The 12,014-nt window shown below is 42.0% G+C and overlaps 1 protein-coding gene across 6 annotated transcripts in view; it reads right to left on the minus strand.

Annotated features, from left to right (window-relative positions):
- TSPAN4 (tetraspanin 4) overlaps positions 1–12,014 on the minus strand; it is a 539,052-nt gene that overhangs the window by 16,462 nt on the left and 510,576 nt on the right. For all 6 annotated transcript variants that reach the window (XM_045015196.1, XM_045015197.1, XM_045015198.1 and 3 more), the window contains one exon: positions 6,308–6,409. In XM_045015196.1, the coding sequence (XP_044871131.1) occupies positions 6,308–6,409 (102 nt within the window). The remainder of the gene's footprint in view (positions 1–6,307; positions 6,410–12,014) is intronic.

Consider the following 12,014-nt stretch of genomic DNA (forward strand, 5'->3'; position numbering starts at 1 on the left):
TTATAGCAAAAATTCTTGTTGTTAATCCCTAATCCCTGACCTTGCACTTTGCACTATTAATTTCTATTACTCTGGTTTTCAATATCATCCAGATCTTCTTGTATGATATTCCAGTCCTCCTCCATATTGGCAATGCCTCCAACTTTGTTCCAGCCACAAATTTTACTTTTTGTGCCAAGGTCATTAATAAAAATGTTAAATAAGATCGGTCCCAAGACTGATCCTTGTGGAACTCCACTACTGACCTTTCTCCAGCCTGACAGTTCACATTTCAGTATGACCTATTATAGTTTCCTCTCTAACCAGTTCCTTATTCACCTTTCAGTGCTCATACTAATCCACATCTTCTCCAATTTAATAATTTCCCACGTTGAACTGTATCAAATGCCATACTGCAATCCAGGTAGATTCCAGGTATATGTTCTCTGTCCTGGTGCCAGTGGATGTCTCTCTCTACATCACAAGAGGAATTGTCAAAGCTGATTTCTTTATTGGCAATCTGAACAGACCAGTCACGGATTGCATAAGAGTAAATGACCTAACATCTCACCCTAGAGATGGGATGGAAGGATTGGCCATTGCTCGGCCCCCAGTGTTGTCATTCATAGAGGATGTAAAATACCACTATTCTGATATGGTGTAATTGTACACTCTTGTACCTGTGTTTAAGTGACTAACACAAGATACAAGGCAGTGGAGAAAAGAGCATTCCTGCTGCCAGTGCTGCTTATTTCCGATGGATTAACAAAGTACTTCAGGCTCCAAAGCTGTCCAGGTCACCTTTCACTAGCACCAGCTCTCTTTTTCAGGTTAAAAATATAACCCTATCAATTCCACACATTGGGGGTCTCTATCCTGTGTTTGTTAATATCTAAAATCAGGTCATGTATGTGCATATTTAACACATCCATCTGGGTTGCCTAGGTTTCCCACCTGAAAATGTGTCTTTATTACAGGGTAAATACTCAAAATGACCATGGCACAAGTAGTATCACTCTCTGTCCTGGAGGGAGGGATAGCTCAGTGGTTTGAGCATTGGCCTGCTAAGCCCAGGGTTGTGAGTTCAATCCTTGAGAGAACCACTTAGGGATCTGGGGCAAAAATCAGAACTTGGTCCTGCCTAGTGAAGGCAGGGGGCTGGATTCAATGATCTTTCAAGGCCCCTTCCACTTCTAGAGATAGATCTATCTCCAATTATTATTAGAAATGTCATCGCATTTTCTAGGGTTTTTCCTCCCTACACTGAAGAAAGAACTCAATGATTTATGTGAAGAGTGCTAATGATTTTCACACTTGAGAAAGAAACAAAATCACCCTTCAGGGGTGACTTCATCTATACTATCTTCATTGCCTGATGAAATTCCTCTCCAATAAGGGATCAGTCAGGGACTCCAGATCACCACCTGCTGGATGTGATTCTGTTTCGGGCTAAATTGTTTTTCCTCCGGTGAAGTATGATAGAAAGTATAGCACTATACAGTATGATCAAGAATATAGAGCTATACAGTATGATAGAGAGGCCCAAGCTGAGTTTGGGGGTCTCATTGTGCTAGGTGCTGTACAAACTCCTACCAAGTGACCATCCCATCCCTAAATAGACAAAGGGAGGGAGAAATGAACTGTGGCAGAGCCACAATTGCTAGGGTTCCCAGTCCAGAGCCTTAAGCACAAGGCCATCCTTCTATGCAAGCTAAGTGTGGTGTTTTCACAAAGATGGGGACTGTGGGGGTGGAGGGAGTAGGGACAGAAGATAAACTCCATTAAGGCTCCTGCTATTGCTCATATGTTTTTTTCCCCCTGAGGATGCTGTTCTCCATCTATGTATGTGCACGGCCCATTGCCCAACCAATGACTGATCTCTACTGGGTCCACTAGAGAAAGGAGTACTGAGAACCAGTCTCCCATATGGCACTATGATTAGCTCTGCTGGCTTTTATGTCAATAACCACTAAGGAACAGGAATACAAACATAATGCCGGAGCCAGGATCTCTCATACAATAGTCCCCTATATACTCCTAATTCCCCCATAGGTGATTACACTCTACTGATTAGGAAAGGAAGGCAATAATTATTCTTGAATGAAAAAACAAACGAAACAAACAAAAGATTGGCACTTATACAATGCTATTCATCTTCAAAGTGCTTTACACAATTAACTATATTGGGATTTGCTGTTGCTGCATCACTGCAACAGCCTGTTACTAAGTATTTGTGAAGGATAAGCATGAGAAGCAATTAGACAGAGTGCTAAAAACTGCTCTGGGAGAGCTCTTTATTGTCCGCCCTACTGCCCAGCACTGAGACTTGTGCATGTTTAAAAACTACAGCACAGACACAATCTAACAGTTACCATGCTAGCAAGCGAGAGCTTTAACACTGTGCAAGATTGAATTTTTCTATTATCTTGTGTGCTCTTTCCTGAAATATAATAACTAATAAACCTTTCATGTGAAGATCTCCAGACTCTCCAAACAGCAGTAGATCCTAAGGTCAGAAGGAACCATTATGATCACCTAATCTGACCTCCTGCATAACACAGGCCATAGAATTTCACCCAGTGATTCCTGCATCAAGCCCATCCCTATTAGTTAAGCTAGAACAGACCTTTTAGAAAAACATCAGGTCTTGTTTTAAAGACTTCAAGTGATGGAGAATAAACCATTTCCCTAGGTAAGTTGTTCCCATTGTTAATTACCTTCACTGTTAAAAATTACTACTATTCTGAGTTGTCTAGCTACAGTTTCCAGTCATTGCATCTCGGTATTTACCTTTGTCTGGTAGATTTAAGAGTCCTCTACTTTCAGAAACCTTCTCCCCATGTAGACTCTTAAAGGCAAGTTACTTCTTAACCATCTCTTTGTTAAGCTAAATTGATTGAGCTTCTTTAGTCTCACTGTGAAACAGGTTTTCCAGGATTCTAACATCCTTGTAGCTCTTTTCTGAACTCTCTCCAGGTTGTCAGCATATTTTTTTAAAGAGTGAACAACAGACCTGGACATAATATTAAGCCTCAAAACACCTATTTTAGATGGGGAAGTAGAGGCACAGCTTATGGGCTCCCAAAGATCACATAACAACCCAGAAATCTTGACTGCTTGGTGCCCTGCATAACACCAAGAAACAGGACTCATTCTCCTAGCCTTGACACCCAGCACTTCCTGAAACCTCACTGCAGCCAGTTTAACCTTTACCAGAAAAGTTAGCCAGGGAAATACACAGCAAGGTTTCCTTACATTTTACTCATTATTTTTAGATTAATTAAGCAGAGTCAATAGTCTACTACCTCTCAAAATAAAAAATATTAAAACCTTTATACAGTAGAACCTCAGAGTTACAAACACCTGGGGAATGGAGGATGTTCGTAACTCTGAAACTTTCATAGCTCTGAACAAGACATTATGGTTGTTCTTTCAAAAGTTTACAACTGAACATTGACATAATACAGTTTTGAAACTTAACTAGGCAGAAGTAGTTTATGTTTAACATAGTACTGTACTGTATTTGTTTTTTCTTTCTTTCTTTCTTTTTTTTTCTTTGGTCACTCCTGCTGCCTGATTGTGTACTGCCAGTTCCAAATGAGGTGTGTGGTTGACTGGTCAGTTCATATCTTTGGTGTTCATAACACTTAGGTTCTACTGTATTTCATACAGTCTAGTCTGCCTACTGAATGTTGCTGGCAACTGAAGATAAATTTACCTTATGAGCATTTAATACCCAGTCTTTATTTGATCATTATAGAGTCTCAAAGTGAAATGATAGCAGATATGTAGCATTGAAACCTTTGTAACTGTAACAGGATGACCGTCCCACATTCAATTCTTGGCATCAGGGAGGAGAAAACTAAAGACATATTCAGGGGAAAATCACACTGGCAAGAAAATCAATTTCTATTTTTTTCCATATCTGTTGTTTCTTGGTAGTATTTTTTTTTCCAATCACACGTCAGTGAACTGTTTGTAAGCAAACATTTTATTCTCAGCACTAGAGTGAAATGATATTTATTTTCCATATGTGCTGTTACCACCAGGAAAAATGAACAGCAAATGAAATGGTTACTGCAATGAAGCCTGCTCTATTGTATTTTTTTTAAAGATGAGTGGCTTCAAAGTTCCACAACATTCCAACTTGAAATTGTATATGACATTTAGTAATATAGATATTCATGATCTAGGTACTGTGATTGCAGGCAGCAAACTTTTAGAAATTGCACATACTCAACTTTGATTTTTATCTCTTCTACCTTTCCTCCTCAGAATTGGATGAGAATTTTAGTGCTCATGAAAGCCAGAGATATAAAGCACTGGCTAAATGAGAGACTGTTTGCTGGTGTTGTTCTGCCCGTTTTCACACACAGTTCAGCCAAAGCCAATCCATAGCACTCCCGGCTATCCCACTCCTGAGATGCTCTGTCAATGCACCTTGATCCTAATTTGTATCATCCTCTGGTGTCTAGAACTTGGTCCCTATGCAACATTGACAACACACTTTAACTCTAACCTGTAGCATCCTCTGGTATCTCAGTTCTGGGCCCTGCCAATGATCCTTAATTGTTCTAGTCCTAGAGGTCCTTCCTGAACAGTGTACCATATGTTATGACTTGTGTTGTATAGGGTGACACATCTGTGAGTCTACGCTGGGACCAAACCAAAAGGCATAATTGAAGATTTCAACCCAGATTCCACCAAGGAAAGTCAAGGGTGAAGAGGATGATTTATCACAGGGTAGTCTGGTTGGATAGCAAAAGGGAAAAAAAATGTGATATCCCATCTGTCAGTTTGGATAGCTTACATAATTGTGGGGGATATCCTTGGAGTTGGTGCTCCCCTTTGGCCATTCGGAGAGTGCTGCAGTAAGGTACAGCAGCCACATGGAGGAGGAGGACAATTTGGAGGAGAGCTACATGAGAGAGTGGGGAAGAAAAGCAGGGCAGAACAATGGCTGTGCTCATCTACCAATCTACCTTTTTTGCACAACAATCCAGTTGTGGCATGAGTGACTTTGGAAGAAATGGCCTCAGGGCCCTTCCATGTAATGGCCATAGCAATGCTGCTAAAGGGGAAATGAAGTTAAGAATAAAAAGGGGGTCCCACCCTCTGGAAAATGACTGCAAACCCTTCCTAGTTCATTGTCATAAACAGATAGTTAAGGGTTAATGCCTCTTTTACCTGTAAAGGGTTAAGAAGTTCACCTAGCCTAGCTGACATCTGACCAGAGGAACCAATGGGGGACAGGATGTTTCAAAAGGAAGGAGGGAAGTTCCCTTTGTCAGTTTCAGTTTTGGGTGGAGTGGAAAAGATCAAGGAATCAGCCTCTTATCAGAGTAGTGAGTATTAAGGAAGGGAATAAACAGGTTTATGTTTATTTTCTTTTTGTAACTTGTCTTGGCATTAGGGGGATAATCAAATTGGGTATTCTTGTGTGTACTAAGGTTTTTGCCCAGGGGAACATCCTGTGTTTTGAATCTGTTGTCTGTGAGATCAGCTTGTATGCTATCTCCCAGAGGTTTTTTTTTAACCTTTCTTTTCTTTCATTAAAAAACCTTCTTTTTAAGAACCTGATTGATTTCTCCTTGTTTTTAGATCCAAGGGGATTGGATCTGGACTCACCAGGGATTGGTGGGGGAAAAAGGAGTGGGGGATTGAGTAATTCTTCCTTGTTTTAAGATCCAAGGGGTTTGGATTGGTGTTCACCCGGGAACTGGTGGAGGAGTCTCTCAAGGCTACCCAGGGAGGGGAAGGTTTTTTGGGGGAAGACAGAGTTTTCCAAATGACTCAAATATTTGGATGTTGGCAGCATATTGATCTAAGCTGGTAATTAAGCTTAGGGGTTCACATGCAGGTCCCCACATCTATATTCTAAGGTTCAGAGTGGGGGTGGAACCTATGACATTCATCTTGGAGAAACAGAAGCAAATTACCTTTCATGTGCCGTTCCTCTGTACTATTATACATTGGGTTAAACCGTGTTATGGGTTGAGTTCAAACCTCATTGGAACTGATGCAAACATGCTCTTGATGTAAGATAATTGTAAGAGTCTGTTAAGAGGGCACACTCAAAACAAGGAATAATGGAGTCTGCACAGAAACTAGCACTGTGTGGGTGAGGGGGTCCACTGGATATTGTGACCAGGTGGGTGGGTCTGTCTGTGGGTGTGGAAAAGTCTAGCTTGGGGGGAGGGTCAGACAAGAAATAAAGAGAGACATGGTGTTGTTGGTAGCACATGAATGTGTAATCCCAGAAGAGACCTCTGAAGAGACCAGAAATAAATTAAGAGGAAAAACAAAACAAAAAAACCTTTAGACTTACATCTGTTTGAATGATGCTCCATGCATTAGTTAGGCCAATATTTCCATCTGTCCCATACAAATGAAGCCCTTTTTTCAGATCCTGCTGAGCATACTTATCAATCTGAAAACAGAACAAATAACACTGCATATAAGTGCACTGAAAATTAAAATGTTCAGAGTGCCACCTCTCAGATGAGTTCCCCTGGGAAGCCAGGGTGACAGTGATATAGCAAGTGGGTGGGGAAGCTTCACACTGGGAATTAATCACCTAATGCTACTCTGTATATGAGTGGCTTAGAGAACTGGTTCCTGCCTCTCTCTATAACAACTGTTAAGTGAATACCTAACAGGGAAGTCAGTTTGATGGTCTATCCTTTCTTCTGTCACAGACCCTCCTACCACAGGGTCCATCTTCCTTCCCTCTCTCTCAGCTAACCCTAAGGCAAGCAGGTCTGAACTAGTTCTAGTTACTCTTCAGAGGAGGCCTAGAAGTGATAACATCCACCCTCTAACACACACACATTTCTCTCTCTAGCTGGCTATTTGTTCTCTATAGAAAAAATATTTCTGAGTCTCTCTCGTGTCCTCCCTATGGTGTCAGCACAAGCACCTGTCTCATATTCCCATGCTCCAGCTTTTTCTTTATAGCAGCTGTGGGACTGACAGAGAGGGATGCAGGTGCATGGAGAGGCGTAGGGAATAGCTCTCTAATGTAGAAAGATTATGGACACTCAGGGGACTGAGATACAGTCTGCTAAGCGGAGGTGCTCTTGAATAAATGCATTCATATTGACGTAGTACAAGTGAAAGGTTCTGATTAATGGTCCTTCCAGCTGAAGTTGGCTGTTTATCCATAGGATAGGTATAGCACGATGAGTGCACAGTTATACTCTGCCCCACCAGTCTGCTTTAATCCTACCTGAGAAGGGGAAACAGCCGGTCAGAGCCTCTAGTTAATCACTCTCTAACTGCCTTGCTGAGACTCTCAAGAAGAACACGAATGCAAAAATCAAACACTCTGCATATGCACAGTGTCAACTAATGTACAGTGTCATAGTCCATACAGGACAAAGGAAGTACAATCCATGACCTTTAGAGGGTCCCCCTCTGACCCCAGTTATTCTTCCAGTTGAAGGAAACTGGACTGAGTGAAGCTAGTTCTTAGTTACCATGGGCTGCAAGGGTTCTCTAGCTCCAGCACATCCTGAGGGCCTGATTCTCCTCGGCCTTGCAAGTTGGGTAGTCGCACTTGGGCAATGTGGGTTTAAAATGTTCCCAGAGGCATGAGGGGAGGATTTTGATTTGGTAGCATTGACATCTGTATAAAGCAACAGTGAAACGAATACATAACATGCAAGGCAGTGTGGAATTGGGCCTCAAAAGTCTAGGACATCCTCCATCAGGAAATCTCCACTGTGTGCAGAGGCTATACTTGGATCTCTCTTCCCTCTCTTCCTCCTCTGACTCTATGAAAACAAACTTAGCACAAGAGGCATTATATTAATATGAGCCACTGATAAAAGGCCGCTATGATGCTTGTAGGAGACAGTCATATTTGATTACCAACACTGTAATTGTCATGTTAACACTATATTATGTGATAATCCTGAGCTGTGACTTCTATGCACTCTACTATATTTAGCATGTAAGCAGCTTGTGATTTTAGTCAGGTACCCTAGTTACAGGAGAGTTCTGAAGGTGAGCACTGTCAGTAAATTTGGGATTCATTTAGTAAATTACAGAACATGAATGATAAATCTGCAGGAGCAGGGGATACTCACCCCTCATTTCAGAATTAGATTAAACTTGGGTTTCATGTTCTCTGCCTATCCTCCTTCCCTCTAATTTATCTAGAACCACTGTTATGTGGAGGAGAAGCCACCAGATAGAATGGAAACATGTGGCTGATCGGTTGGATTGGTGCGAGCCCACTTATCCACTGACACTTAAAAATTCTAGCACCCCAATCTGGGTCTATGCTGGTTATGCGATATGTATGTATCTTTTCATCCTTGCAAATGATATCTGTAACCCCCCCATAACCCAAGCCTGACCTCAGATGTACAGTACCTTCCCTCTCAACCTGTGTATATTTCATTTCAAACATTCTCTTCCAGGGATGATGAGGTGAATGAATTGTTGACAAACTACTTCCCATCTGTATAGTTCACAGTGGTGGGAGGAATGAAAAGGAGAAGGGCTATAATTGAGGGGTGAAGTCTGAGTGGGGAAAGATATCTAGGCAAACAACTTTGTTATCCTGGAGGTGAAAAATGAAGGGATATTTAGGAAATTGATTCTTAGGCTTTACAAATTAATCTTCAAAATTAAGAGACCAATATATCATCCTCAAGTTCAAATCTCCACTAATCTGAACAAGGGAGCCCAGGTCAAATGAGAGAGCAGGGTATTTGCCTGAAATGCAAATGATGTGCTGTTAGAAAGATACAAAATGCCAAGATTCCTTTTCTTCAATCAATTCTGCGTTCGCAAACCATTTGACACAGCAGCACAGCGTGATAATCCGTTTTAGTGGGACTCAGACACCACCCTAGTAAATGTAATCTTCATGCTCTGTTTCAGATCAATACATTTTAATAACCCAGTCAGCATTTATAAAGAGCCTGAAAGATCAGAAGCAATATTTTGTTAGTCCAGGTGTGCTTTAACATGCTCTCATTTTATCATAATAGGTTGCTTAACCATGCATTCCTGCTCAACATTTTACATGTAACAGATTCACTAATGTGCAACTTGTAGCGGCAAAAAAGAACAGCCATCTTGAAAAGATTACCACTGTTCCTTGGTTGGGAGACAAAAAGAGCTGTATGAATCTGCCTGACGTCACAGGGCCACCTCCATAGGTGGATTTAACAGCACATTGCCCACTAAGGTTAATGGGCATCACATGGCTAAATCCCTGTGCACTGCACCAAATCTTAGCCCCAGTCAACCAATTTACCCCTGTTGTGTGCTATTGATTATTTTCACTATCTGTTGGATTAAGGAGACAGTGCCTGTTTGCTTTTCATTGGAGAAGTAAGCACTTTATGTAATCTCATGTCTGTGTGTGTCTCTCCTTTTGCTTGTCACTGCCCAAAAAAATAGAGATACTGTCTTACAGTTCTGTAGATTGGTGGCAACTCTAGGTAAGTGGTAGGTCAAATGCTGTTAGCTGAGTACACCTACATCAGCATTCTCTTCTGTATGCCCAGCTGATTAGGTTGGTGCAACTAATAGAAAGGGCTTGGCTACACTTACAAATTTGCAGCGCTGCAGCAGGGTGTGAAAACACACCCTCTGCAGCGCTGCAAATTGCGGCGCTACAAAGCGCCAGTGTAGTCAAAGCCCCATAAGTGACAGACAGCTTAATATGTAATAGGGTTCATTTATAGTGGCCCTGGCCAGTTGGCCTTCACTGATATACAACTGTCCTTTCCCCTACCATCTCAGAACAATACCAGTGATGTACCTCTAATGATGCAATTTCCTGCAGCCAGTGGATGCTCTGCTAGCCACAGGGACTTCCCTCGCTAGAGCAATGCCTAGGAGAGCCTAATCTTTGCTCCTTGCGGGCATAGTTTTGACCTGCAGAATCTCTTGGTAGCAGTGATGCATGAGGTAAAGAACCCACTTGACTCCCAGAGTCCAGGCAAATTTGTTATGGAGACAAAGTAGGAAGAAGGCTGCTTCTTCCTGTACAGTTATTTTTTAGACTAGAACAGAATGTAAATTGTGGTCCACTTGTGTCAGGAAAGAGGAGTACTAGGCACATAGCCCTTGTTCTCCCTGCCACTTGGCCTGCAGCGGAGATGTGCAGAAGCCATGCAGGGGAAGAAGGGCTATGTGGCATGCATGGCTGCACTGATTCAAGTCAAGTCTTTTAATTGTTAATAAATAACATCTTGCATTAATTAATGGATTTTATTGCCATGAGCTTGGGGCAGAAGGAGCTGCTGACCTCAGAGCATCTGTTGGATAGCTGTTTCTTTTAACAAAGATAATACTGCTAACTGTGCTATGTGTGACCACATGCTACCTTGCTTGAGCACTGTAACCTTCTCTGTGAATTACCTGCCTCTTGGGGTTTGAAGTCATGTTTCCCCTAAATGTTTAAGGTCTGCTTGAGGTTCTAGTCATGTGATTCTCATTGACTTTGACAAAGGGCTTTGTGTAACTAAATCACAATGCCACTCTGAAAGTGTAGGCGGTAGATATTCCCCAGAAGGCACTCATTTTGTGCTAATACCAAGTTTGTTTCCTTCACCAAAATATTTTTAGAACACCAGAAACTGTTTAAAATGTCTTGATATCTAATTTAATTGCCTCTTACTTAAATAAAAAATTCAAAACAACCCTGAACTTCTTGCACATTCCTCTTGTTATGCCTTCAGTTTGGGTTGTTCAGGAATGAACTTACCAAAAACAAATAGCGGAGAGATCATCCCACCCTGCTGAAAATGTTCCCACCTAGTCTGCCAGCTGTACTTATTTGTCTCTGTGCTACCAGCTTACTGGGTTTTTAACAATCAGGATACATGCCTAACACAAACCAAATACTCTGCACCATGAATCTGCTGTGTTCATCTTTAGGCAGGTCATGTCTTTCATAATGCATGATTCCATTTAATGACTAGGCGCAAAGAAGCATAATAAAATATTGTCTTGCCTGTTGAGAGATTTTAAATAAGACACCTATTGTTAGCAGTGTGGAATACCAGAGGTTTCCTTACCTGAAATGGACATGATGGGTGACTCTCCCATTACCCTGGAACTAGAATAGAAACAAACTCCCTCTCTTTGGGATTCATCAGGCAAAGGATAGGAGACATCAGTTTCTCACAGATGGCAAGTTGGAGTGTGAATTACAACAACTGCTTTGGCTCCATATCCAGGGGAATCTTACCCATCCATGTCCATCCATAATATCAGATTTCAGTGCACTTTCTGCTAACATGGCTTGCCTGTTTGGTATGGACCAGGTAAATCTATTTTAAAACAGTGTTAGAGAACCACTTGCTAGAGCAGCATATTAGGACCTCTAAGGTCAGATCCTGTCCCACTGAAATTAATGTGACTTTTCCCCCAGGAAGATCTGGAGTGTGTCCACCTCCTGCTATGGCATGAGGTGTGAGACTGGGAATGCTCCATGGACGAGCCTTGCATCTCCACTTCTGGCTCCAGATGAGATAACACAAGGTACCGGTAGCTCTCCAAGAACTAAAGAGGGTGAACCAATATGCTGCATCTGTTTGCACAGCAATCAGCTAGTTCCAGTCTTTACAGTAATTGGAAATGGATAAAATGTAGGTATAATGGTGCTAAAGAGCCTTAAAGTCTGATTCAAACCCCACTGAAGTTCAACGGGGTTTAGATTAGGCCGTTAGACACAGATTAAAGGTATTTAAGCACTGCTCTTCTCAGCAGTGCAAGGCCTAAGTGATTTAGGAGCCTTAAATCTGGGCCTTAGTGCTTTGCAGTCACAATTCTGGCATTGGTTAGGTATGTGGGGTATGACTGCATCAGGCCCTCGTACCTCATTCTGTCATCCTGGATGTTGAGCTGTATGATGACTTGGTGAACTGCCCCATGCATCTCCCTGGGAGGCTACATCAATACCATGCCCACAGAAGAGACTGTGGCAGGAGAAGAAAGCAGAGCACCAAGCCTGCCTACCAGCCCTCACACCCAAGTTGCTATACTGTAGCGCTGGGGTAAGTAGCAGG

The sequence above is a fragment of the Mauremys mutica genome, chromosome 4 (genome assembly GCF_020497125.1).
Source record: "Mauremys mutica isolate MM-2020 ecotype Southern chromosome 4, ASM2049712v1, whole genome shotgun sequence".
Classification (NCBI taxonomy): domain Eukaryota; kingdom Metazoa; phylum Chordata; order Testudines; family Geoemydidae; genus Mauremys; species Mauremys mutica.